At 36.6% G+C, this 26,354-nt stretch overlaps 1 protein-coding gene across 1 annotated transcript; it reads right to left on the minus strand.

The window, feature by feature from the left end:
- On the minus strand, positions 1–26,023 carry LOC145237885 (putative helicase mov-10-B.1). The gene is made up of 21 exons (XM_080100875.1): positions 25,759–26,023; positions 24,387–24,658; positions 24,045–24,128; positions 22,879–22,975; positions 22,652–22,814; positions 22,035–22,272; positions 21,582–21,734; positions 20,976–21,129; positions 18,483–18,622; positions 17,896–18,063; positions 17,301–17,445; positions 16,358–16,519; positions 15,341–15,438; positions 14,708–14,813; positions 14,279–14,366; positions 13,683–13,799; positions 12,846–13,042; positions 12,560–12,649; positions 11,902–12,087; positions 10,050–10,248; positions 1–5,542 (listed from the first exon to the last, which is right to left on the minus strand). The coding sequence occupies exons 2-21, from the start codon at positions 24,638–24,640 to the stop codon at positions 5,418–5,420; spliced, it is 2,964 nt and encodes a 987-aa protein (XP_079957001.1). The 5' UTR covers positions 24,641–24,658; positions 25,759–26,023; the 3' UTR covers positions 1–5,417.
- Positions 26,024–26,354: the final 331 nt, after the last annotated feature.

Below are 26,354 nucleotides of genomic sequence, written 5' to 3' on the forward strand. Positions count from 1 at the left end.
TTTACAGGCACGATGCACGATTTATTAATTGGGTAAACACAACGGTTCACGAAAAGCCAATTACGCCTTAAACTCACAATTACTATAAAATAACAACGGATGGGATGAACACGAAGTTGGTGTTAAAATACCCAAATTAGGCATTGTGACAACTAAAAAAACCCAACAGTTACGAAGTTTGGAAATCAAAAACCGGCCATCAGAAATAAAAGAAAAAAAACCAGTACATGTACACGTCGTGGTGGCTGGTAAACATCGCTAGCAAACAGATGATGCTAAACCCTAAAGTTGTGCCTTTAACACTTTAAAAGTAGGCAGTTAACATTGGAATGTTAGGATATAACTTAATATGCTAAAACAAGTTGAAGACATTAAGGTACCAAAAACTTGTTCAAAAGACTAGAAACAAGCTGATTGTGGTGCAATAACAATTACGCTTTATTGGTGCATCGTACTAGGCTAGAAAAATGTCTTGGATTTGAAATGCCCAATTCAAACACAAAAGCAACACATTTGTGGTTGAGCAAAGCATTTCGAGTTATACAACTGCAAACCACGATAACATAAAAAAAAAAAGCGAATCGTTGACTAAATTTGACCTGCGACTGCCGCAAATTGAAGAATTTTGAAAGCAATTGAAAATGCAGCCAAAGCAACAATTTAAACAATCACCATTTCCGAGAAAACAACAGCAATTTTAAGGGTCCCGGCATCGTTAGAAAGTCGTTTGTGGGAGCGAATGCATCTAACGCAGAAACCGACTTTTAAACAAACAAAACATTACAAAAGAATATTATGCTTTCAGAAAAAATGACATGTTTCTACACTTAGCTGAATAAGTTTGCCAAGACTTTTAATAGCAAAATACAAACGATTCTGCACCATACAGGGGCAGTTGGTCAACGCAAAGTATACTTATTTTGGAGTAATGTTTTCATTAACTAATTTTTCTTGATTTTTTTTGTATTGGGACGTACGTCTACACATGAACAGAAACAAAAAATGATTTGGGACGTACGTCTTACAACAGAAATAAAAAATGATTTAGGACGTACGTCTACACATAAACAGAAATAATCATGATTTTGTTTCAGAATTCAATTTTGCAAAGAAAATTCCAACCCTATGATGGCTGCGAATAAATTCGCTTGCAACAGTAGGCTACAGCGGGCCATCGATCAAATCGAAGCCAAAACTTGGCCAACCCACGTAACACGCCTTGATTTTCATAAAATCAAAGGTTTGTGACAAAATTTCGTCACTGCCGATCTGTCATTGGATTTAATCTTACGAACGTACGTCACAGCTGATACGGAATGCGATATTACAGACATCAACCATAAATCATGCACAAGTATCGACAAATACGGAAAGGCGATTGGAAAGAGACAAGTTTTGCTCCAGTCGTTACTGTAAATGACATTTATGTCGCAAATGTCGCAGAGCTGATAGCTTAATGTCCTTTGTAAGTTACAGTGCTTTCTCGACTATCTAGTCTCGATTATTTGGCAAATACTTTTCGAATATCCGAACGGATAGGCAAAAACAAACAACACAAAAGCGGGTATTTAAATTCGTATTTACACCACTGGCATGTATTTTAACATTGAATAGTTGCTTTACGATTCGTTTGAATAAAAAGCTATTTTAAAAGCATATGTTTACAGCAGTGGTTTTCAACCGGGGGTCCGCAAAGCGTTTTCAGGGGTTCCGCGACAACTTCCTAACTTTGCAGACAACGATATTGATAAAGCGCTATTTAAACTAGAAGGGTGGCTTAGCACATTTTGTTGTTGCATTTACACTATAACCTATTTTAAAACATAAATATGTTTCCCATGCCTTTTTTGTATTGGGTCCCATATTAGCCATAGTGTTTTATAACCTTAGTTGATTCTGCAGGCAGAAACTCATGGGTCCCCACACATGTAAAGTTAAAAATAGTGCATTTCAAGAGATAACCATAGTCCACATGCTACCCAAATTTTAGCCAATTCCGACACTGTTTAATAAACTTACCCATTTTAGGGGGCTAGTAGGGTAACTAATGGGATGTGACACTAAACTCAAAAAATACGAAACCTCAATGACTCAACCAATAGTACTGCAAAATTTCAGCCCAATCGGCCAATGTTTAAAATTTCGACCACTAGAGGTGTTTTGAGCAACAACCGTTAATGCTTCTGATGTCACCCCCTAACTGCCATGGTGCAAAAATGTCCACCAAGCAACCCACCAACGAGCAACATACAACTAGTTGCCCTTGTAACACAATTGCGCCCCAGAATTAATTCGTTTGTGGTGCCCATTAACATACAAACACGTTTTACACTTTGGGGGCTTGTGGGGTAAATGTTGGGGCTACAGGGTTGAACACAACAATCGACACCTATAAATGTCATACTCTACAAGCTATCCAAATTTCAGCCAATTCCGACATTGTTTACAAACTCACTCATTTTAGGTGGCTAGCGGGGTAAATACTGGGGTTATCAGGACAAACAAAGTGGGAAGCATATCTACATACCTACATCTACCATCTGTGTAAGTTTCAGCCAAATTAATCAAACATTTGATGGCAAAACAAGTCGGACAAACTTTGGAAAAAAATACCCATTTTAGGGAGCTAGCGGGGTAAATATTGGGGTAATCAACAAAAACAAAGGGGGATGCATATCTACATACCTATATCTACCATCCGTAAAAATTTCATCCAAATCCATTAAACATTTGATGAAAAATCGCGTCGGACAAACTTTAGGCAGAAAATAACCCATTTTAGGGGGCTAGTGGGGTAATTAACAAAAACAAAGTGGGATACACATCTACATACCTATATCTACCATCCGTAAAAATTTCATCCAAATCCATTAAACATTTGATGGCAAAACAAGTCGGACAAACTTTGGAAAAAAATACCCATTTTAGGGAGCTAGCGGGGTAAATATTGGGGTAATCAACAAAAACAAAGGGGGATGCATATCTACATACCTATATCTACCATCGGTGAAAATTTCATCCAAATCCATTAAACATTTGATGAAAAATCGCGTCGGACAAACTTTAGGCAGAAAATAACCCATTTTAGGGGGCTAGTGGGGTAATTAACAAAAACAAAGTGGGATGCACATCTACATACCTATATCTACCATCCGTAAAAATTTCATCCAAATCCATTAAACATTTGATGGAAAAACGAGTCGGACAAACTTTAGGCAGAAAATAACCCATTTTAGGGGGCTAGCGGGGTAAATATTGGGGTAATCAACAAAAACAAAGTGGGATGCACATCTACATACCTATATCTACCATCTGTAAAAATTTCATCCAAATCGATTAAACATTTGATGGAAAAACGAGTCGGACAAACTTTAGGCAGAAAATAACCCATTTTAGGGGGCTAGCGGGGTAAATATTGGGGTAATCAACAAAAACAAAGTGGGATGCACATCTACATACCTATATCTACCATCTGTGAAAATTTCATCCAAATCCATCAAACATTAGATGGAAAAACGGGTCGGACAAACTTTGGGAAGAAAAAAAACAAAAGAAAAAAACAAAAACAAATTCGAGTAAAATCAATATGTGTCCCCTTCAGGAAAGGGGACCCATAAAAATATGCCACAAAAAAACAAAAAATACCAAGACCTTCAAAGGAGTCCGCGATCAGCTTAACAGTACCAAATGGGGTCCGCAAAGGCAAAAAGGTTGAGAACCACTGCTTTACAGTTTATTTGTTATTAGTTGTTAACAGTTACCGCATAAAACCGTCCTTAAGACGACCGGATAATAAATACCGGTTTAAAATGTCGCGGATAATCGAAAAAGCACTGTAAAAAGGGTTAATAGGAAAACTAGTTTGTAGTGGGACAACCCTTAGATTTCGATTAACACCGGGGGGAGTTAAATTAGAATAGTGCTGCTATAGGCGACGTGCTGTTTATTGGGAAATCGTGTATTTTTTAAACCCTGTCGCTTTAATACAACAACATGCGTTTGTGGATTTTACTGCCTTGATCAGCTTTGCAGCAAAATTGGATACTTTCCAATTTCTTTGGAAAGTGGCGTTTAACGTTTAAAGCAGGCGTCACCAAACTTTTTTCACAGCGGACCTGATAACATTAAAAATGACACGCGAGGGCCACATATGTTACAAGCCGTAACCGTTAGGACGTAACGCAACGTCATCCAAAAATGTGGTACGCGAAGCGCTTTTGCACGAGCTACAATCTTATTCTTTTTAAATATAAATTGTGTTGAATAAGGATCTCCTCTACCGGCAATACTCATTCATCACAATTAACAAACGAAAGGCAGTTGTTCGCGCACGATAATGAAGGCATTTTGGTACTTTAAGGCTTGTCAGTGATGCAACATACTGCATTTGGATCATTTTGTACGTCCTGTAAAACTAGATGAAATTAATCCTACATATTGTTGTGGAAATACTTTCGCAGTAAATTAACGTTCGACAATTAACTCAAGCTTTTTTTTATGATAAACGTTAAGCCCAAAATCCTTCGCAGGCCGCGTGAACTGACGTCGTACGGGCCGGATCCCCCCTGCGGGTCGTAGTATGGTGACCGCTGGTTTAAAGAAAATCGTTTATAAACGAAACAAATTCGCAAACCTAACCGTAACACTAAGGACATTTTGGGCAGCTTGTCTTGAAATAGCAATAGTACTGGGGCAAAATATATTAAAACTACAAAAATGGGTAAAAGGGGAATGACAGAATCCTAAAAATATAGAATATGTTGTTGCCAGGCATATTTCAAAAACTGTACTAATGATCAACCCACAATTGTATTTGACTCAACCGACATTTCTACGTCACTTTTTTTAGAGGAGAGTAGAGAAATATGTGTTGGACATTTATTTTATAAGTCATGGTGCCTAAAATGGTGACGAAAAAAACGTTCTAAAGGACGGAATGGTATAAAGTCGTAAATCGAAAAAAATGTGACATTGATCTAGCAAATAGAAAAAAGACAACACCTAGCAGAACAAATGCTGCTAAACTGAAGAAGATTGGTAAAAATGTTATTGAAGCCTTTAAGGATGATTTTTAAAAACGGGGTGAAATAAAACGCAGACATCTAAAAAAATGGTACAAAAATGTCTGTAGAACAACTGGCACACAAACTACAGAAATGAACAATTAAGGGTTGGCCAAAAGATTATTGCATTTCATAAAGCTACCTATACTGCAGGCAGTAAATCTATAAACGGAAGGATTTTTGATTTACTTTTCCTAAATAGCATATGAACACAATGGAATTCTATAACACCGACTACCCAAAATACAATCCAAACTGTAAGAGACGAAATCTCGGTACTTGGAACTTTAGTGGAAAACTGCATGCCAGCACAGTGTTTCACCACAACATTTCTACCTGGTCCACTGCAGTGTTTCACATTTCGTTTCTCCACTCGGGAACGACCTGCTTTTGCAATGTACTGACTTTTTCCAGCGACGCGCGGCTAAGACCAATAGCTTCCATACGCCGAGATAAAGCGTCTACGTCATCATCTTCGTCTACAAAAAGTAGTGACGTCATTGTAACAATTTTTGGTAAATAACAGAAAAGCAAAATAGTGCCACGTTATGAGACATTTCTCCGCAAAAACAATAAGTGAAAACGTGCTATCTTTTTGATCTTTTCGGTGCTATTTCTTTCTGTTGACAGCCCTTATACGAGATTTCCTTCATTATCGGTGACGTAATGCCCAAATTAAGAAGACTATTGGGAAAAAAGCTTTTTGGAAAGTCCGGTTCAATTGAAAATTTCCGCACGGATTGTGCTCGATAGACAAGATCTTTAACGAGGTGATTTTGAGATAAAACGCTATGAGAAAAGCAGCAAAACTAATGAGCGCTTGTTGTTTTAACTTTGCCTCTCCAGATATATTTGGAGTCAAGAGCACTGCATATCCCAGGCACGCGTAAAAAAATCGGCCGGAAATTAGCACTCGAATTCTCGCCGATAAGGACGTGGGTGGTTGGTGTGTGGTCGCTTGGGTGTGAAATTCCTTACAGTCGTTTCTCAAAGTAAAGAAAATCCGCTTTCGGTTTATTGGCCTTACGCATTTGTGGTGCCAGTAAGCGATAAAGCGGATTTCGACGCGCAAGTTAAACCACAAGAATAAACTGTTGTAAACAAATAAATTATGGGAAGACACGCTATGGAGTTAATCCACTGAGATTTGTTTTTGTTGTGCACGTGTGTATTATAGAGTCACGGTTAAACATGGGCGTACCAAACGTATTGTCCTTTGAACCGTATTCAGTTGCATAAACTTTGGTACATCTTAGTTGAAATTAAAACAAGCAAAACGTGCATTATTTACGTCTTACAATTTTGACATTTGGATAGTTGTGCTTTCAGGGAAATTCTAATTCCTCGTTTTCGACTAAAATTCGACATAAAAATCGGTATCAAATTTCACTATACAGAAGATACTAATAACGTAAACAAGCGTAAAAAAACCCCATGCAAAATCTTTTCAATGATCCTTTGGACAAAAAAGGTAAATTGTGCTAGTTTTTCTTCAGTAGACAACATTTCAACCAACAAAAATAGAATTGTTAACAATGCAATCGTTTTATGAAAAGCTATTTCCAGGGAGTCGGACTTAAACACACAAGGTGAGTTATTTGCAATCAAAAGGCGATCATATCAAGTCTCTTCTAGGAAACGAACCACAAAACCAGCAGCAATATCCGAACCCACAGCGGTACACCGTGTAACTTTCAGTTTGGACAACAAACATTGCAATTGCCACCCATGCTGAACACGCTAAGACGCTGCAGTCGAGGATTAAATGCAATTTGCGTTTCAGGCACCACACCTGTGTTTCCCAAATTCACTTTTTTGCTTTTTTTGCGATGAAAGCAGATTTGGTTTCCGTTTTCAACTTGTTATTTTAATCAAAGTTTTTAGTATGACAGCATTTTGCGAAACAAACTTACATTTTATTCCATCCTAAATTTATACATATGACATTGGTTGACCTGAGCAATGGCTATCCCTTTAACATAAACGTGTTTATCGTCGACCTTTTATTTAATTACACACTAAATTAAAACGCCGTTTCGAAGAAATAAAATCCATCAATAAGAATAGCAGTTGTTTTGAATTAACTTTTGCAAATGCTTTTTGTATTACAATTTGCGCTACAGAAACAAAGGAAAACGACTTCATATATGGGACTATAAATCTATGTTTTCTTTGACAACGTTCGTGTGGATGTTTAACATGTCGTAACCAGGATAAACAGAAACGACCCTAAACGAACCATTTTACAAAATGTTCGTTTGCCGTATTTCGTTATACGGCGATGGTATGATTCAGAGTTGCAAGTCGGGCCGGGCTTTTCGGGTCGGGTTCGGGTTCGGGCCGGGTTCGGGCCGGGTTCGGGCTTAGGTATTTGTGAGAAAACGAGCTTAAAACGGGCCTGACTTTGCGTTCCGTGTCCGCCATTTTTTAAATAAAATCACTCAGCTAAGTAACAAGTCTCTGGCTTAGACTTAATGCCCACCCTACTCTAAAACACATTGTTTACGCCATTTTCTACTATTGTTCATTGTGTTTGTTGTCTTTCTCTTTTTTATTTCTCATCCTTTGTTGCAAGGCTTTCGTGGATAGGCCTGTCAATCAAAATTTCGGGCCTAAACGGGCTTCTCAAAAACGTTTCGGGTTCGGGCCGGGCTTCGGGCTTATACTTTCGGGTTCGGGCCGGGTTCGGGCCGGGTTCGGGCCGGGTTCGGGCTCAGATTTTGGGCCCGCTTGCAACTCTGGACTATGATTCAGTAAATATTTTACCCCTTAGGGAGCGCGTACCAGGTTTCATATCGATTTTAAAACGACAAAATATCTTCAAACAACAACATACACACACAAAAACAACATGAATTTAGGCAGCATGACATAATACTTCCAAACAGGAATCAGTCATGTGACAGTGGCTCATTTGTCCAACAACATTGTGGGTTAAATAATATTTGTTCGTTATTCATTGTAACTATCGATTTCCCGTTGTGACGTCACAATTACGTATCGCTCAGTTTACGCGGGACATGAAAAATATGAATCACGTTTAAGAGTGTTGACTGAGACGACATACCTGACACGTATTATGCTGTTTTTCGATATTGGCAGTGTTTGTTGATTTTTGGAAAAACAAATTTGAGCGTTTTTCACGCTGTTGAATGGTTAAGCCAGGGGTGCACAACCTGCGGCCGCGGAGACAAATGTATGCGGCCATGAACATAGACACTAAAATGTACGAGTATGTGCTAGTGGCAGGTAATGTAAGTAAATATTTTGCTTATTTTTTTATTTTTATTTCAAACTGCTCGAAAAAGATTTTGTGGTACTTGAAAAAGTATTACCAGCCTAATGGCTATGAGCGTCAGACTTTTTTACGCCTATTGTGTGTAAACAATGGGAAAAACGGGCACCACAAGCGTCATAATACAGATGATGACGTCATAAAAAGACTGATCGTCAGACTGATCAGCTGGATCCGTGCATCAAGTGAGAAATTAATCTGGGCTTTTCCGGCGCCATTAGATAGTGTATATGCATAAGTTATCAGATAAACCTATTTCTTTACATCAGTAATATTGCAACAAAAACAAGAAGACACTTGGCGGCCGTTGGTTAAATAAGGATCTGCGATGTAGCCTTCATAGCGAAAAGTTCCAACCTAAGTTTCAAAACTGGCCAGGTTGAAAAGCACGAGCTTAAACCCTCAACTGCATCTAAAGATCGTCACTAAAGTTTTAAAATCACTGTTTACAACGTTGACAAAATAGGGTTAAATTGGGGTGCACGCCAGGAAGAATCGATTTTAGTAACTAAATATCTATAACAGTGGTTCTCAACCTTTTTTACTATGCGACCCCCTTTAGAGATTTTCTAACACCACGCGACCCCTATACATACGCACACACACAAGAAGTTTAACTACCAGCATGTGTTGATTGTGTTCATCACACATTTGCAATCTTAACGTGGCTGCAATAGTTCGGCGTTTTGCTGTATTCCGGAAAACCCCTATTTTTCACTAACTATTTCACTATTTCGTGTTTTTTTTATGTTAAGAAAAACCAAAACCCGCAATTATAGAAGTATACAATCACAAATAATGTTGCGCCCGTTCTAAATCAAACGGTCGTGTGAGTTACTACATGCTAAACAAAAGTCACAGGGAAAGTTTTTATGATACAGATAAAGTATTCCGTGTTCGGTTACGTCTCCGCGACCCCCTCAAAAGTGCTTGGCGACCCCTTGGGGGGTCGCGACCCCCAGGTTGAGAAACACTGATCTATAACCTAGGAAATTCTGTACGGAGTTGTTATGCGCGATATAATTACTTTTTTTTGTTTACTGTGAAACCCCTTTAATCATGAATCGCAAATCATCGCAAAAAACACCGGCGAAGCAGCACATGGAAGTTCCAACAACAAAAACAATGCACCGGAGTAGCAGCGCTATCTGGCGGACGTGAATTACGGACACGTGAATAAAATCAATTATTTCAACTTACAGATATTTTTGAAAGTACATGAGGGTGAAAAAGCAAATGAGTGGCGCAAATGGTTCGTGATTGTATGGTCGTGGGCTCTAAACTCTCAATCTCTTGTGTACTCGCAAGCTGGTCCTACGCTTTAAACTAAAATTGGTCAGGTCCTGACAGAATATATATAAATATCGTAATATCGAACCGCGACGGTCTTCCAAGCATTGTCATACGGCAAGGCGAAGGTTAGAAAAAGCCCATAATGAAAGCCTGCGTAGCTCAGTTGGTGGAGCGCGAACCCAGGCTAGATTTTCTAGTCTGTGCCTTTCCATGTGGGAATGCTTATATGAGACATGCTTGATTCGTTAATACGCCTTCAAATTGTCGTACCGTACTAAGATTGGTTTTTAAATAGAAGATATTTTATGGAATTGGATTTACAAACTACACATTTTTTTACGCCAGACACTGTTTTGTCATTCGAGAAAAGAAATACAAAACGTAAAAACTCATTTTACCTGAAGATTCATCATCGCTGTTTCCTCCCGTACTTCCCTCGTCTTCAATATCTTCAAGACTGTAGAAAATTCCACTCAGACCCCCGCGGTCTCTGCAGAAGTCGAGTAGCTTCCTCCAGTAGTGATCCTTGCACAGAATACTGGGATTCCCGATCACAATGAGAAGAGCTTTGGCACGCGTGATCGCTACGTTGAACCGCTAAACAAAAGAAAATAGGACATGCGTTGATAAGACAACACTAAATATACTATCCCACTAACTTGGTGTTAACTTTGTCTTTGTTTTTTGTCTATAATTTTTTCTGTTTTAAACTTTATTTTCCGGATCTTACAAGACATCTACATGACTACATTGCTGAAGTGTTTTCGCAAACTGGAAATGTTGCGATCGTAACTTGACCGAATTTTTACTTGGAAAAAATACTGAACACAACTTCTGCACATATTTCTCAGCTGTAAAAATTGGAAATAAATCGGACCATTTTTTCTTGTCTAAAACATAGGAACAAACCAGCTTCGGACAGCAAAAAGAAAATAATGATAAACAAACTTTATAAGATAAACACTTCATGAACATTTTAAATGCAAATTTCCACTAGAATAGTGGTTTTCCTATATATTGCCAGTTTATATATACTACATCATATTTAACGATGTATCACATATACCATTTACTATATTTATAATGGATATATATTTGGCACCTACATTTCATTGGGTCCCTATCTTTTTCCTGGCACTTTATGACATAGGCCTAATTGTTTCTGCAAGCATAATCTAATGCAGTGGTTGTCAAACTTAAAATGGTATTTTTTTAAGTGTGTAGGGAGCCGCAAAAAAAACGAAACCTTGAGAAAATCACTAAAGAAGATGACTTTGAAAGCTAAAAAAGCAATCTTCGGTGGTTTTCTGAGGTCTGGTGCGAGCCGCAAAATAAGCAGTTGGGAGCCGCATGCGGCCCCGAAAACCGAGTTTGAAAACCACTGATCTAATGGGTCACCACACATGTGCATATGCGATTTAGTAACAGTAAAAATAGGGCACAATCATCGTTAAACTGGAATAGTGGTTTTCCTATCTATTCCATTTTACAGAAACTGTGCCATATTTACGCACCATTTTACAGCGCAATATAACTAACATCGTAACATCTTAATTCCAACCAGTGAGAAAATGGCCAAGTGACGACTGCGTTCATGCGTGAAACAGACGCATTTTTCTCCATGCGCCACTATCGTCAATCACTCCCATTGCGTCAGCTGTGCACTGAGCGAGCACAAATTTGACAAAAGACAGCATGTGAAACATATTTTGGGCTGTAAGAGTAATTACTGAGCCGATTGCACTGAAATTGTTAACAGCCAACAAGGAGCACCCTATCTACAGCTGTTTAAAATTTCAGCAGGTTAAGTCTTGTATATCTGACCTCATTAACATGTGAACAAACAAACAAATACTTGGGGGTAAAGGGGTGAAAATGGATATATACAACTTCAAGTTACAAAATACTTTAAAATACGCTGCAATGTAGCAATCAAAAAGTATAAAACTCCAGAATCATCTGCTTTAGCAAGTATAGCCGTTTTAAAAATTTCACTTTTTGGGGGCTGTGGGTGAACCGAGGGATCAAACGGAGTCCAAATTCACATGGACCATCTTTAGACCAATATCTATAATGTGTGTAAATTTGAAAAAGTTTAAACCATTCTTTCTTGACCAAAACGTGGCAACAAATCCGCGTTAGACGGGAAAAAAATATAGACAAAAACAATATGTGTCCCCTTCAGGAAAGGGAACACATAATTACATAAAACAAAACGTAACCTCCCACATTTCAAATCTCAAAAGTTACCTTCGGGTTCTGAAGAAAGCCGAGATGGAATCTTTTGTCGTGCACCAAGTTGTGGCAGTCGCTTCTAACGGTACTGATGATGATCACTTTCCTCTCCTGACCCTGAAACTCCTCCACACTCCCAACCTTGATCTTCTCTCTTCCCAGCACCTGCTTCTTCTCCAACACTTGCCGAATCTTCTTTACCTGATGGAAAACCAATTGACTTTGCTCGGTGACAGGCCAAAACTTGGCAAGTGTTTCATGCCAATTGTGCTCCGGGAAATAATGACGTCACATAATCAATACGTCACACATATAGCTTTCACACGTAAAAAAATCTTTATTTTTTAATCCTACAGAAATCAAAGGGTACCAAGTTTAAGTATAAGATACCTAGGGTCCAATGCTTACTACATATGTGAGTAACAGGTTTCTGGACTCCCCCGATTTTAACATTTATACCTACTTACAAATGTTAACAAACTTTGCGACCTGTTCGTACAACATAAACCTTTGTTTTAGTTGTACAAGACAGTTGGTATAGGCCTAATACCTGCAGGTAACTTATATATTAAAATAAACAGAGTTATCAATCCCTAACGACTTATTGTATCCGCAATCAGTTAAATAAACACAGAGTCGCAAGTATCCAAAACACAAATCCAATAAGATTCACCTGTTGTCTGTAGGGCGAGATAACCCCAATCTCCGCAGGTCGGACAGGGTTGTGTCGAGTTGAAAGCAGATCAGAAATGTAATCGTAAACCTGAATAAAAAAAAGTTTTATATGCTGGTTGTCTAATGAGTGAAATTATTTCAGTTTTGCATCTGCTAAAATTATCATTATTCGACCTGTGAACTAACTGGAAAAATGTTTTTAAGGGCAAAACGTTTATAGATTATGGGTTTGTGGGGCTACAGCTTTCAGAAAGAAGCAGTTCTCCACTATCGAGTTTACCCACTTTTGATGCTTCCTGGGGGTTGAAGTATGACGGGCTGTTTCCTTCTCGCATATCTTCACCTTTGACCCCATGAAATATAACTGGAAATCCCTGCTTGGGGAGTTTTTCCCACGTGCAAAGAGAATCTCGCATCATTTTGTTGGCACAAACCAACAACTCGTCATCGTAAAAACTTTCGTTGGGAATTTTGAGAATATCTAAAAAAGGATGAGTTGTTTTCACATCGGTTGAAATCGTGTGTGATGTTTGTAGACCTGATCTTTACTAACTTACAAGTAAAGAGTATTGGTTGGCACCTAAAATTTGAATAGCTGTTGCTTGTTGAAACATGAAAACAAAAATATATGTCACATCTGCACACAATAAAAAAATTCGATTTGACTTTTAAGGAAAGCAAGGTTGATTCGCGGATGGCATAACGTTTGTTCAAGGGGCGCATTCGATCCGCGGTCAAATGAATGTTGTGCGGACTGCGAAGACGTTTAAATTTTCTTGGGAGTGTGTCCGGCTGAAGTTTTTTGTGTAGTAATGCCAGCAGTTTCAATTCCTACTATGTCACTGTGCGTCCAATGCTATTGTTCCGCGACCTGACAATTGAACTAGAATCACTTGCGAATTTTACTGTTAAAAACATGTTTGGTACAAAACAACTTAAGTCAAATTTTGTTGCATAAAAGGTGTATTCGGTGGCCTAGTCATGGTCATTGTATTTAGTTCATCAGTAATAAAGGTTGCACACGCCTGGTTTAAAGCATTAGGTTAACTTTGCTAGCTATGGGTTCTTGCTAGCCAGTAACCGCCCGACGATGGCTGCAGATGTAACCTATAGTCGTGTACCTTCATGAGATCGGTAATTTTTCAGCAGTTTTGTGATCACTCGGGCATCATAGCCGTCTTCGTTGTCAGGAAGATAAATTTCAAAATCTTCCATTAATCTCTCCATGTATGATTTACCTGGAAAAGCAAAAACCATTAATAAATGAAAAAGATGTATGGTATATTTGCCATAGATCAATAGCTAAAACATAAGGTCTACTGGGAGAGACTTTGATTTCCCCCAACAATATGGAAACAAACGTATTCACGGAAACATAGCCTATGTATTTAGGCCACAAACAATAAATCTTTTTTTACTTGTCAACCGAACATTTGCACAGAAAAAATTCTTCTTATCACGATGACAAACATCTTGGGAAAATTAAAACTAAACATTGTTCAAACCAAGACCAAAGTTAGGTGCGAGCGACAAAATGGCCTAAAAATTATAACAAACATGATAACATCAAAATATAGACAAATTATAAAAACATAATGGCAACCCTAACCGTTGCTATAATATGTTTTTTTTTTTAAATTCAAGAATTTTTCTAAAATTTAGTTTTTTATAAATGAAAAAAGTAGCAATTCCACAGTGTGGTCCACTTTACACTTACCATAACCGAAATCCACTGCGACTTTGGATCGAACGATCGGACCTAGTTGTTTGGGATCCCCCGCCATAACTACTCGACCCTCTGGGCCCTAACCGTAGGAATATATTAAATTAAACAGAGTCAAAGGGACTTTTATGGCATTCTTAATGGAAATATATAGGATACACTGCCTACATACAAACACGCAAAATTCGTGTAAAGTTTAACGAAATAATAGAGTTTTACTTGTTTGCATGTCGGATGTTTTTTATAACTATTTATCGGTAGTTCAGTATGAGAGCTATCGCCAAAATGGCTTAAAGGCAAACGTATTTAACAAGCAATGGTCTGGGTTTTAATCGTGTTCGGCATAATGTATTTGGCAAACAAAAGCTTTGGTGAATTGGCCTTAATACAAAAAACTTTCGCTTTTGAAATCTGCTTTCTCACCAGAATGTTCTCGATCGCTATCATGACCTCTGGCTCCACCGCGTGTCCAGCCTCGTCCACAAACACGTAATCGAAGTGACCAGATGGAAATGAAGCCGAAGAAATTCTATGCATACAAAAGACAGGAGCTAATTTAACATGCAAACTATTGATGAAAATGCAGGCTTTAGTTCTACAAACAGATTTTCATCTGTAATAATCATACCTAACGTGTACAAACAAAGAAAGGCATTAGCCTTATAGAGCTCTTGTCGTCCAAATACAATTGCAAAAATAGCTCTTTAAGGTTGATATTATGCCTGACAGCAACAGCTTATATAAAGAACGGTATTATTAGTACTTTATTTACTTGTAGAAAGACAGGCGTAACAGGTTACCAACAGTTCATCTTACCTAATGTATGGAAACTCCGAAAAGGAAATTACGGTTTCTACTCCGGGAATTTCCCCTGTTACGTCAAACCGTTAACAATCAAACAGTGTCGTCACAAGTTTTAACTTTGAATTGCACCACAGCGGCGTAAATGGACTTTGAATGCATTTTGTGTGCCTAACTTCGATACTATTTGCACAGCCCTTAAAGGCTGGGGCTTGCAGAGGTGACTATATTTAAGCACATGTTATATTGTGTTACCTTCCAGCAGTGATAAGTGTTGTGGCTATTACTCGCTTTTCCATCAGTTCCTCCTTAGACGGATAATAATATTCGTCCCCCATGCGGTTAGTGACCGACTGAAAATGTGTAAAAGGCATACAAATTACTCAAAAAGAGCGACACACGTTCGGCGTCAGTTAAATCGTTTATTTGCGTGACAGAAATATTAATTTCGCCATTTTGGAAGGCATCGTCACTTTCCGTCTTATTCAAACTTGTGTGAAAGGCTTTTACTTTTTTATTTACGGTTTTATTGTAAGGTGTGGAAATCACATACGTGGATATAAAGCTTCCTATGTAAATCATATGTATTGTGTCTTTATACTGTGTGAGAAAAAAATTCACATTTAGAAAAATACTGATGTACATTTCATACAAACAAATTAACCCAGAAACTTTGGACGATTAAACAGCAAATTAATTGCTAGCTTGGTTCTAATATAATAGGATAAAGTTTTACCCATGAGTCCAGTGTTTTTTTTAAGGTGTTTCAAATTTCTCCAGCGGTTTCCCAAAATTCCCGTTTAAGCAAATATGGCTTTTTTTGGTATTTAAATGAAACACTTGCGGTCACTTAAAACTACTTAGCGGTCACCCAAACCTTAAAAAAACCCTGCCCATGACAAGTCTTAATCTATTGCTTTGAAATTATTCCATTAGTTGTGCAAATACATCGAACACCCCCTCAATCTTTATAATCGTAAACGACACCTTTTCCAAATACAGTATATAACCAGGTGACACAAATTAAGACTATTTAAACATCACAATTCAAGCTTTAAGTAACAATCTATTAACGGTGTAGCTGCAGCGCGTTTCGCCCTTATCCATCAACTGTGTTCTCTACAGTTTTGCGCTCCATAACGTTTCAACGTTGCGCAGCTATATCCGACTTGGTGTGTGCAATTTTATCGCTATGTTTTCTTTCACCAGGCAAAATATACTTGACTTAATTAAACTGTTTACCAGTTTTTAATAAGGACCGATGTCACTCACTCTTATTTGTTCAGGTACGTCTTGCCACGGACGAGAGAGGGCACACATTCGGAAAACCCAACTTTTGTCAGCATTAGCCAGCAGCCTCTCCACCATCAGGTCACAGGCGCTGTTGGAAGGAGCGCAAATAAGAACCCGGGCCTCTCGTCGATGATTTACAATCTAAAATCGAAAAGTGACACCATCAAAGCGCAAAAAGCAAGAACTTAGCAACATTTGAGGGTTTATGTTTATTTATTGACAGATCAGTTGCACATTTTAAATGAAAAACATTATGGTTGTAACTCTCTGTTTGTTACGTCAATTGCAATTTTTTTTTATTTCTTAGAGTAGTGCTCTTCAACCGGTGTGCACGGTGCACCAAAATATGCATAGGATGCACCCTTACAAAAAGGTATACAAGGGTGAATCACAAACTTTTTATGAACCATTATTATTTGACTTTCAGGATATTAGAAAAAATATCTAGGTTTCAACTGATGTATAAATAAACCTCTGTATTTTTTTAAAATGTTACACTTTCAGTGCAGTTGACGTATATCTCCGTCAAAAGACGTTTTGCGCTGAGTGCGGATTGACGTTAATTTATGTCAACCGCATTGAAAGTGTTAGATATGGTGATATGCAAAATGATTTTTCATATTGCGTTTTACCTTAGTTTACCTTTAAGTAAACAGGGTGCATGAGTTTGTCACAACAACTTTAAGGATTAACCAAACCAAAACAGTTTGAAGAGCACTGCCTTAGAGCAAATGGAGCAATGCCCTTAATTTTTTTTGATCCGAAAAACACAATTGTCTGAGAGGGCATTAGAACCACACAACCTTGTAAACAAGGCGAGGCGGTTGTGCTAACCATTCGGCCATCTTGGCATAACCATGTCAACGCCATAAACCACATTTTGAGATACATTAAATATAAAAAAAAAAACTTGGCTGTTCACCTGTTTGATAGCTTCAACCATGGTGACTGTTTTGCCCGTACCAGGTGGCCCATATATAATATAAGGACATTGGCTCTTTCCGTAGAATATTGCGTGAACTGCTTTCTTCTGTTGGTCATTGTTATCCAAATTTGAATCGTACATTCTAAAATGGCGCAAATAATCTGTTTTGACATGTTTGGAAAATTCTTTCGCTCAGTGACGTCATTAGGTGTACGTCACGTATGGTTTTTTGATCTATGACGCCATAAGTATGACGTCACATTTAAAAAAAAAAATTGTACAATTTGGGGAAATAGATCAGTTACAAAAAAGCGACTTGAAAACGGTTGCGTCATTGACAAATGCAGAAAATTACCATCAGCATATGACGTGGCGCCATTTTGTCACGCGTGAAGTCATCAAAATGTTTTTTTAATGAAATCATTCTATAGACGTTTCTACTGGCCCAGTACCAACGCAGCTGCGTAAAAGGCGTAACCTAATTCAACCGCATAAGACCCAAACATAGTTGAGAGCATAACACGAATTGAAACAGCACAAGAACACACACCCAGACTATGTAATATTCGACAGGAGCTAAATTTTGCCTTACCGCAAATTTGGCCCTGTGGAGTGATCACCCGCTGAGGCAGGAAAAAGGAGTTGTTCGTAGTGTTTTGTTCCCACGCCCATGACAGCACGGTGCATTAGCCTAATCGGGAGCCGACTGAATGTGAAGGAAACGTCAAATTTCATTTTCCCGGTGTATATGCGTTGGAAGCTGCAATGCATGGTTGTTTAATGGTACAGAAATTGTTGGACTTTGATTTGGTTTTCAATTTTCAATCTAAGAAATTATGAACGCTAATAAAGAGCAATTGAAAAAACGAATTGCGAGCAGTTTTACATTGGCAAACAAACCAACATCTTAGAAGTGCTAAGGGTGGGTAAGCCTAAAAAACAAACACTTGGCTAAGAAAAGCTTTCTGACCCTCACACCAGCTCTGTTTTATTTGCTTGAAACATTGGAAAGCAACATTCTTTTTGAAAGAATTTTTTAAACAAGTTTAGTCTAAAAAGCAAAATTCATTTGGAAAGTTTTTTAAAGAAGTTTATAAGTTATATGCATGTGTACATAAAGAAAACACAATATATGGTACAGTATAAGCTAGAAACATGTTAAGAAATTGAAGCACCAACCCTGTTCCAAACCGTAAACCAACACGGTCCCTCTCAACAATGTGAACATATCCCTCGTATCTTACAGGATATGACTCGGTTTTCAGGTAAATTTTATCACCTCGTAAAACTGACGGTCTTCTTTCAGCCAGGCCAGGAACCTGCATTGATATATAAGTCAATATACACCAGAAAAATAACATACAGTATGCTTTATTTATCATAGGTTGTGTGTTAAAAGCTGAAGTTATCTTGAAAAGAAGCCATTTTTTAAAACATGCTCTTTATGCAAACTTCAAAATCAATATCAAACTGACAGATTATAAACCATTATAAATGGAAGTGGTCTATTTACAAATTTTTAAGTCAAAGTAATCGATATATACCCCAATTAGATTTTATTACAGGAAATACTTTTAAATCAAGATGAATGATGACCATTTTAGAAAACTTAAGAAATCATGCTTTTTTCAACTGGTGTGATAAAAAAGATTGAAAACACGATTTTAGATCACAGATTTGTGACCTGTGGGTTTAGGGATGGGTAAACAGGAATTAAATTTCCAGTGCACAACTTAAAATACCAATCTACCAAATGTGTTAATTTAAATCAGTTAAAACCATTTTTTACCAAACCATAGAAAGAAAACTAGAAGGGTGGCTTTCTGATATACTTCCATTTTATATATTCTATACGATATTTACCAATTTACTATACACATCATTTGATCCACACATATGATTGTTTTTGTAAACAAAAACTAATGGGTCCCCACACGCGTGTTTGTGCGGATTTACGGTAAACAAATGTTGCGGTGACTTTTAGATTTTTAAAAACAAAATTTTAGAAAGCATTAACCCAACAATAAAAAAATTGTTCGTATTCTTTTTGCACTACTATTGTCATATAATTACAAAAACATTAAAAAAGAACGAAACAAATACTTTAATTTAATCTCTTGCTTTGACCCAGATATTGTCGTACCATTGACCTGCAGTAACCTCTCAGGGTGCACACGCCAAACGACTGTTTGACCTATTGACACCGTTTTCAATAGACACCGTCCTTACTGTTCAACAAAACCGTTTAACCTAATTTATACATGCCTTGAGTGTTGATTCCTAAATTGATAGCAAAAAAACACTACATTATGATGAAAGAAAGTTCTGAACTGTGTTAGTAATACCTACTAGTTGACCTTAAGTAACCCATGGTCATGCGGCGGCCAACCTGACAACGAGCATTTAAAAAAACACATTTATCTTGCAAAAATGTCAAGTTTGATTTTTCAACTTTATTTTGATTAACAAGTTTTGCTTGACATATACGAAACCGAAGCACGCTTATTAGGTTTAAATCACGTCATAGGTGTGAAACCTTCGCCAAAACTGAAAATGTGAGTGACAACTTAATAAAACGAAATAGCATTGCTGTGCAAAACAGCTGATTTCTAATCACCGAAACGATGTCTCGTAAAACGTCTGTCCGACGTCAAGCTGAGCCCTCCTGCTATCGTAAACCAGTGAGTTACTCTCTTGGGACTTCTGCCTACAGTGTCTTTCTTGACCAAACGAGCGTTAGACACATTTACGTTTCGGGGGCCTGTGGGTAAACCGCTGGGTAATTCGGGGTCAAACTTCTGGAGGATCAAGTTTGGATTAATAACTAACATATGTCCAAATTTGAATAAATTTGAAGCACTCTTTCTTTACCAAACCAGCGTTACAAACCAGCGTTAAACATTTTACGTTTTCGGGGCCTGTGGGTGAACCGCTGGGTCATTCAGGGTCAAACTTCAGGAGGATCAAATTTTGGTTAATAACTAACATCTGACAAAATTTAAACAAATTTGAAGCACTCTTTCTTGACCAAACGCATATAACAAACCATGTTTTAAAAAATTTGCATTTTGGGGGCCTGTGGGTGAACCACTGGGTAATTCGGGGTCAAACTTCAGGAGGATCAAATTTAGATTAATAACTAACATCTGTCCAAATTTGAATAAATTTGAAGCACTCTTTCTTGACCAAATGCGTTTAACAAACCAGCGTTAGACAGAAAAAAGAAAAAAAGAAAAAAAGAAAAAAGAAAAAAAAAATACGGACAAAAACAATATGTGTCCCCCTTCAGGGAAGGGGACCCATAATAAGTCAAAGTAATCAATACCCAATCAGATTTTATTACAGGAAATACTCAATTTAACACAAAATGAATGATGATCATTTTGGAAAAACTTAAGAAATCATGTTTTTCCCAACAGGTGCGATAAAAAAATATTGAAAACACAATTTTGTGACCTGTGGGTTTAGGAATGGGTAAACAGGAATTAAATTTCCAGTGCACAACTTAAAATACCAATCTACCAAATGTGTTAATTTAAATTAGTTAAAACCATTTGTTACCAAACCATGGAAAGACTACGACAATAAACAGTAGGAAAAAAACAAAAATAATGGGATCAAGAAAAATAATATGCATACAGTGTTTGGCAATGTGGTGTTTCTAACACTCACTTTTAGCCAATAATGGTTGCGATCCAACACAACTTCAACTTCTTTCATGTCGTAAGCATGGATGTCCCGGTTTGACTGGATTTCCTCCAATTGTAAAAGACAGCTGAACTTTTTACTGTAGTTTGACAAATCCAGATCCTCCTTCAGTATGTTTCTACAACCATTATTTATCGTTAAAAATAAGTACAAGTTGGGTTACCTTTGTTCGTAGTTATTTCCGCTGAATGATACATTTTTTGCGTACTTTCATGCAAATGACCAAGTAACAAAAAAGTATTTTTTCTAGATATATTTCCAAATTATATACACTTAATTAATGTAATGGCTATCCACATACAGTGAACCTTGGTTGAACCGAATTTGGTTAATCCAGATCTTCACCTCTGCAAAATCTTTTGGTCCTAAGGGTTTCAATTTACCAAGGTGCACTGTATTTCTTTTGAATAATTTGAAGAATAGAAAACATACAGCACACAAATCAGGTAATTTAGTTAAACTCATTTAACTGGTGATAAAAATCAAAAATGCTTATTTGGGAAAGGGGCAACTTGCTTTTAGTTACTGTTTGTATTTTGTTGATCTTTCGTCAATTTAGTTTACACTTACTGAAAATTCTCTTCATCTTGATTGCGAGGTGAATTAATAAACTCCTCATCTTCCAACTTAAATGCATTTCCCTTTAGAGCTGCTTGCAGTTTCGAGTCTATCGAATACTGTGGCAAAGCTCTCACAAATTTAAGTTGGTTTGACCCTGAAGCCCTTTAAATGTATTCAAGACTTTTAAAAACTGAATTTGTTTCAAAAAAAACCTGCTATCCAATTTGTTTTAGGCTAAAAACAAAACAAAAAATGTGTAGTAAACATTTTAAATTGCAATAATTACTGCTGTTATCATCAGTGCAGGTTAAGAATATACTTTAGTATAAAGAAAACACTAATTAGACCATTAAATGGTATTAACAGATTTTTAGTATCTAAACATCAATGCCAAGTGTATTAAATCTCAAATTTAACATGTAATTGACAATTAATTTACAAATTTACTTACTATGTACTTACAATTTAACTTTTTCTCCTGGATCTGTAAGTGAGAAAAATACAAGTGAAGCAAAAACAGGTTTGGTGTATGGAGTTGTTGGTTGCAAAAATCGAGTTATTTCATCAGACTTTTTGCAGCGCAAATAACGCATTGTCATGAAGGTGTCAGTAGGGGTTTGAAAGCAAAAAAATACATCACTGCAGTATGATCCAACATCTTTCTTCAATGTGCATATTACACTGATTGAATAGTAGGACTCTGTAAGAAGAAAGTATTGAGCAAAAAGAATGATAAATACTATGGAGGAAATCTACAACATTCTCAGACTGTTTGAAACAGTCTAAATCAGTGGTTTTAAAGGCATGTAGCCGTGGGTTTTATAAACTAAGTTTTAAAATTTGTAAAAATATATAAGGTGTGGCATAAAAAAGCTGAAAAAAAGATTTTTTAGTGTTGTAGCAGTTTGCAATTGAAGATGGTAATTTAAAAACTTTATGGGAGCTTAAATGTCATTGTGGGGTTGGGGTTGAACTATCATATGAAACACTTGAGGTTCTGTGAACCCCCATGTGAAACAATAGTCTAAACATTAATATTGAATTTTGCAAAATTTCAAAAAATAAAAGTTAAAACTTACTGGGTATCAACACAACCGGTTTAGGTTCTGGCAGTTTAGTACATCCTTCATCGTCACACAACTCCATAACATCACTATCTCTCAGAAAAAGACACTTTGTCAAGGTAAGACTTTCGTCACTGATATTTTTCACAACCATTTGAAACTGATTAGAATCTGAATCCTAAATACAAGCAAAGGTTTGAACTTTTCCTGATTTTAAAAGGTTATGAAAATAGCTGACTCACCCCAACATCAAATGTAAAGTATCCAAATTGCACACCAATTTCAACTGGATAACTTGTTACCTCAGCAATAGATTGCCCACCTTTTAGTAGAGCATCTCTGAACCGAAATGAGCAGCAGATTACACACAAATACATGTACTTTATGATGTTAAAGCAGTGGTTTCCAAAAGGAATTCCCCCGTAGGGAGGAATTTTATGAATTCAGGGGAGGAATTTCAAAAAAACAGTAAAAAAAATTTACATTGGAAATGTTACAGAATATTTTGCATACACATTATCCATCATAATTTGGATCTGGTCCACGCTTGAAACGGGTTGGTTGTAAAGGATTCTGAAATGGACATCCCTATTTATAAGGTCTACTTTTATATTCGGCCCTATGCTACGTTTCAGGCACTTAAATTAATCGATTATTGTCGTAACAAAGTCCATTGTTTTAACATGTTTGTTTTTGACAATCTGGCTGTTGCTTAGTTGCTTAAAAACTGAACAGTGTACAGTTAGTAAACAGTATGTATAATGAAACTAGATTCTTAGTTGCATATCATTGTCTTGTGTAGATTCCTGTGTAGCTGTAGCCTAAGTTTTAGTCAACTAGCAGTATTTAAGAGACACGAGTAGTATAAAACGAACTGCGCCGCGTATACAACTACTTTCAGAGCGCAAACAAGAGCAAATTTCGCATTAAGTAGTAATGTGAAATAAATTGATATTTCAAATTGCTATAATTTTGTATGTAATATTTGTTTTTCATCTTATGGGGAGGAATGAATAGTTCGAAAATGGGCAAAGGGAGGAATGTAACAAAAACTGTTGGGAACCACTGTGTTAAAGTATATGTATATATCAGTGATATTTTGTTTTGTCAATGTTGTAGGTGACACTTTTTAGTTATTTCTATCATGTGAAATCAATGCATGCAGTTTAACAGTCAACAAATAAAAAACATAATCAATTTATTAATGGTTATATATTGATATACAAGTTTGCTTGTATTTAACAATTCAAAACATTCATTGGTTTATCTAACACATAAATTAATAGGACCAGATAAGAATATTTACACTTTAAAAATCAATTCGACATTGTTTCAATAATGAAGTCGTTTAGACAAATATTTAAAATGCATGAATATAATGCTAGACTTAGTTTGCATCATAAATTACCTTGTTTGCGAGCTGTGGAGCAGATTAAAAATTTCTACTCGATGGTTAGCTCCTTTTGAATATTTGGGTATTTGATAGCTGATTCTGCAAATGTATTATCAAAGTGCTGCACATAGACTGGTTTCAACAAAAACATATGGTACCATGCAATAGATACTGATTCTAATTTTTAAAAACTCAAAACAATTTATCTACTTTTTTGACGAAAAATTATTATATTCATAAAGTATATTTTGAAATGTCTTCACCTTACAACAAGCATGATGCCAATGGTATCGAAATGCAAAATTTGTTTACATGTATATAACTTGACATTTTTGAAAAGTTTGTTTAAAAAAATACCTTGAGCTTGATAACCAATCTTGTGTTCCACGGAAATAAACATGTCCATTTTTAACATGTATCTTGCCTTGGCGTCTTGACATATGAAACAAAACTTGACTGTATGATGTCTTTATGACCTGTGTGCGTCGAAATGTAAGATAAATATCTCTCAATTCAGGCTTTGAAGTGGTTTTTTTTAAATCATTTTCTTCCAAGTAAGTAAGAAATGTATTTCCAAGATAATCTGACTGCTGTTTTGTCAGTTTCCCCATTTTTTGATATTATTGAATCTATAAATCAAAGGTTGTTTCACTAAAAAATATAATTTTACTTTGGTTATAGTATGTACTGTATTTTACGGACCATAAGACGCAATTTAAACTTTTTTTCCTCATAAACTGATTGTGAGCCTTATAAGCCAGTGCGCAATGTATGGATCAAGTAGTGCTTTATTGCCTACATTATATAAATAAACCACCGTCTTACACAATAAACTACGGTAAAAGCAACTAGCAACTGTGATATTCAATCATTTTTTCTTTTGCTCATTGTACTATTGTGACTTGCTTACATTTATTACGTAACAAGTAAACTTTTATTTCTCTTGCTCTTCATAATTGTATAATGCGAATACTGCTTATATCACCATTTTTTTACAGTACCTGCTGTCCTTAAAATGGCGCCAAGGAGACATGCTCACGAAGCGAGTTTAAAGCTTAAAGCAATCGAGTATGTAGTAACCCTTAAAATACGTTGCGTTCTATAGCCCAGTGCGCCTTATGTATGAACAAAAAACTAATCAAAGCAATTTATTGACAGTGCACCTTATAATCGGGTGCGCTTTATGGTCCGTAAAATATGGTAGTGTATTTACAGAACAAGATATATACATAATAGGACTTTCTGTTTTATTTCAACTACCTACTTTCAGTTGTTCTTTTCAATAGAAGCTTTTCACTAACAAATACCCAGTCTGTAGATCAGGCAGGACAATTAAGTGCCTTTGGTGCAAAATTTATTTGTGTAACCCCCAAAACTTGCAAAAAATGCAATTACTTTTTTTTCATAAAAAAATCTCGGGTGCAGCTGTCATACTCTGCGGACTGGACAAATACAGTACCGCCAGAATGAAACGCACCAACATAATCACAACACAAAAAGGTTTTACAGACTTGCAATAAAGCAAGCAGCAGCTTGATGGTAAACTCATTCGTTGTCGGAATAAAGCATTAAGTACATGCAGTTGTCTAGCAACATAAAATAAACGAAAGTGGTGGTAATGTGCTACTATTATGCAGCACACAAACAACTTTTAATGCGAGTAACCATAAATAAGTATCCTAGTATACTTGTATACAGAACGCGGAAACGCGCGAAAGTAAAGGCGCACCATGCTGTCGTTGAAATGAGATCCCCAACACCAACAGCCGCTGCAATGGTGCATGTATTTTAAGCCTACTACTTGAAAATATAATCCACGTTAAACTAGCTATTGAATGAACCTTCTCTTTACTGTTTTTGATGTTTTCTTTTGTCAATTGCTTTGCTGCGAAGCTTTGCCATGATCGCAATCGCAAGAACATTCACCACTTCGGTGGTTTCCCAACTGGGAAGCATTGATCCGTAACAGGATTTCATGTGTTTAGATTTTTATTTATTTTTACCAAAATCATTGTTCTTATGTGCTAGATATAAACAGTTTTTTTACGCTGGGTTTTTACAATCTAAAACCTATTATTTAAAAAAGATACTCGAAAAAAACACCACTAAACAGCAGAGAAAGATAAAGTTAAAAAATGCAATTCTGAAGAGTTTCAATCAAACCTGAGCCACTATATTGACAATATATGGGTTGTGATTAATCAATAAACAAATTATATCAATTAACAGTAACTAACTGAGCAATAGCTATCCAGGCATAGATACTATCCCATCTTTTAACAAGTTTATTGATCAATTAATAAGATGGAGGGAAATTTGTTATTT

This window comes from Phallusia mammillata, chromosome 7 (genome assembly GCF_965637545.1).
Source record: "Phallusia mammillata chromosome 7, kaPhaMamm4.hap1.1, whole genome shotgun sequence".
NCBI classification, from domain to species: domain Eukaryota; kingdom Metazoa; phylum Chordata; class Ascidiacea; order Phlebobranchia; family Ascidiidae; genus Phallusia; species Phallusia mammillata.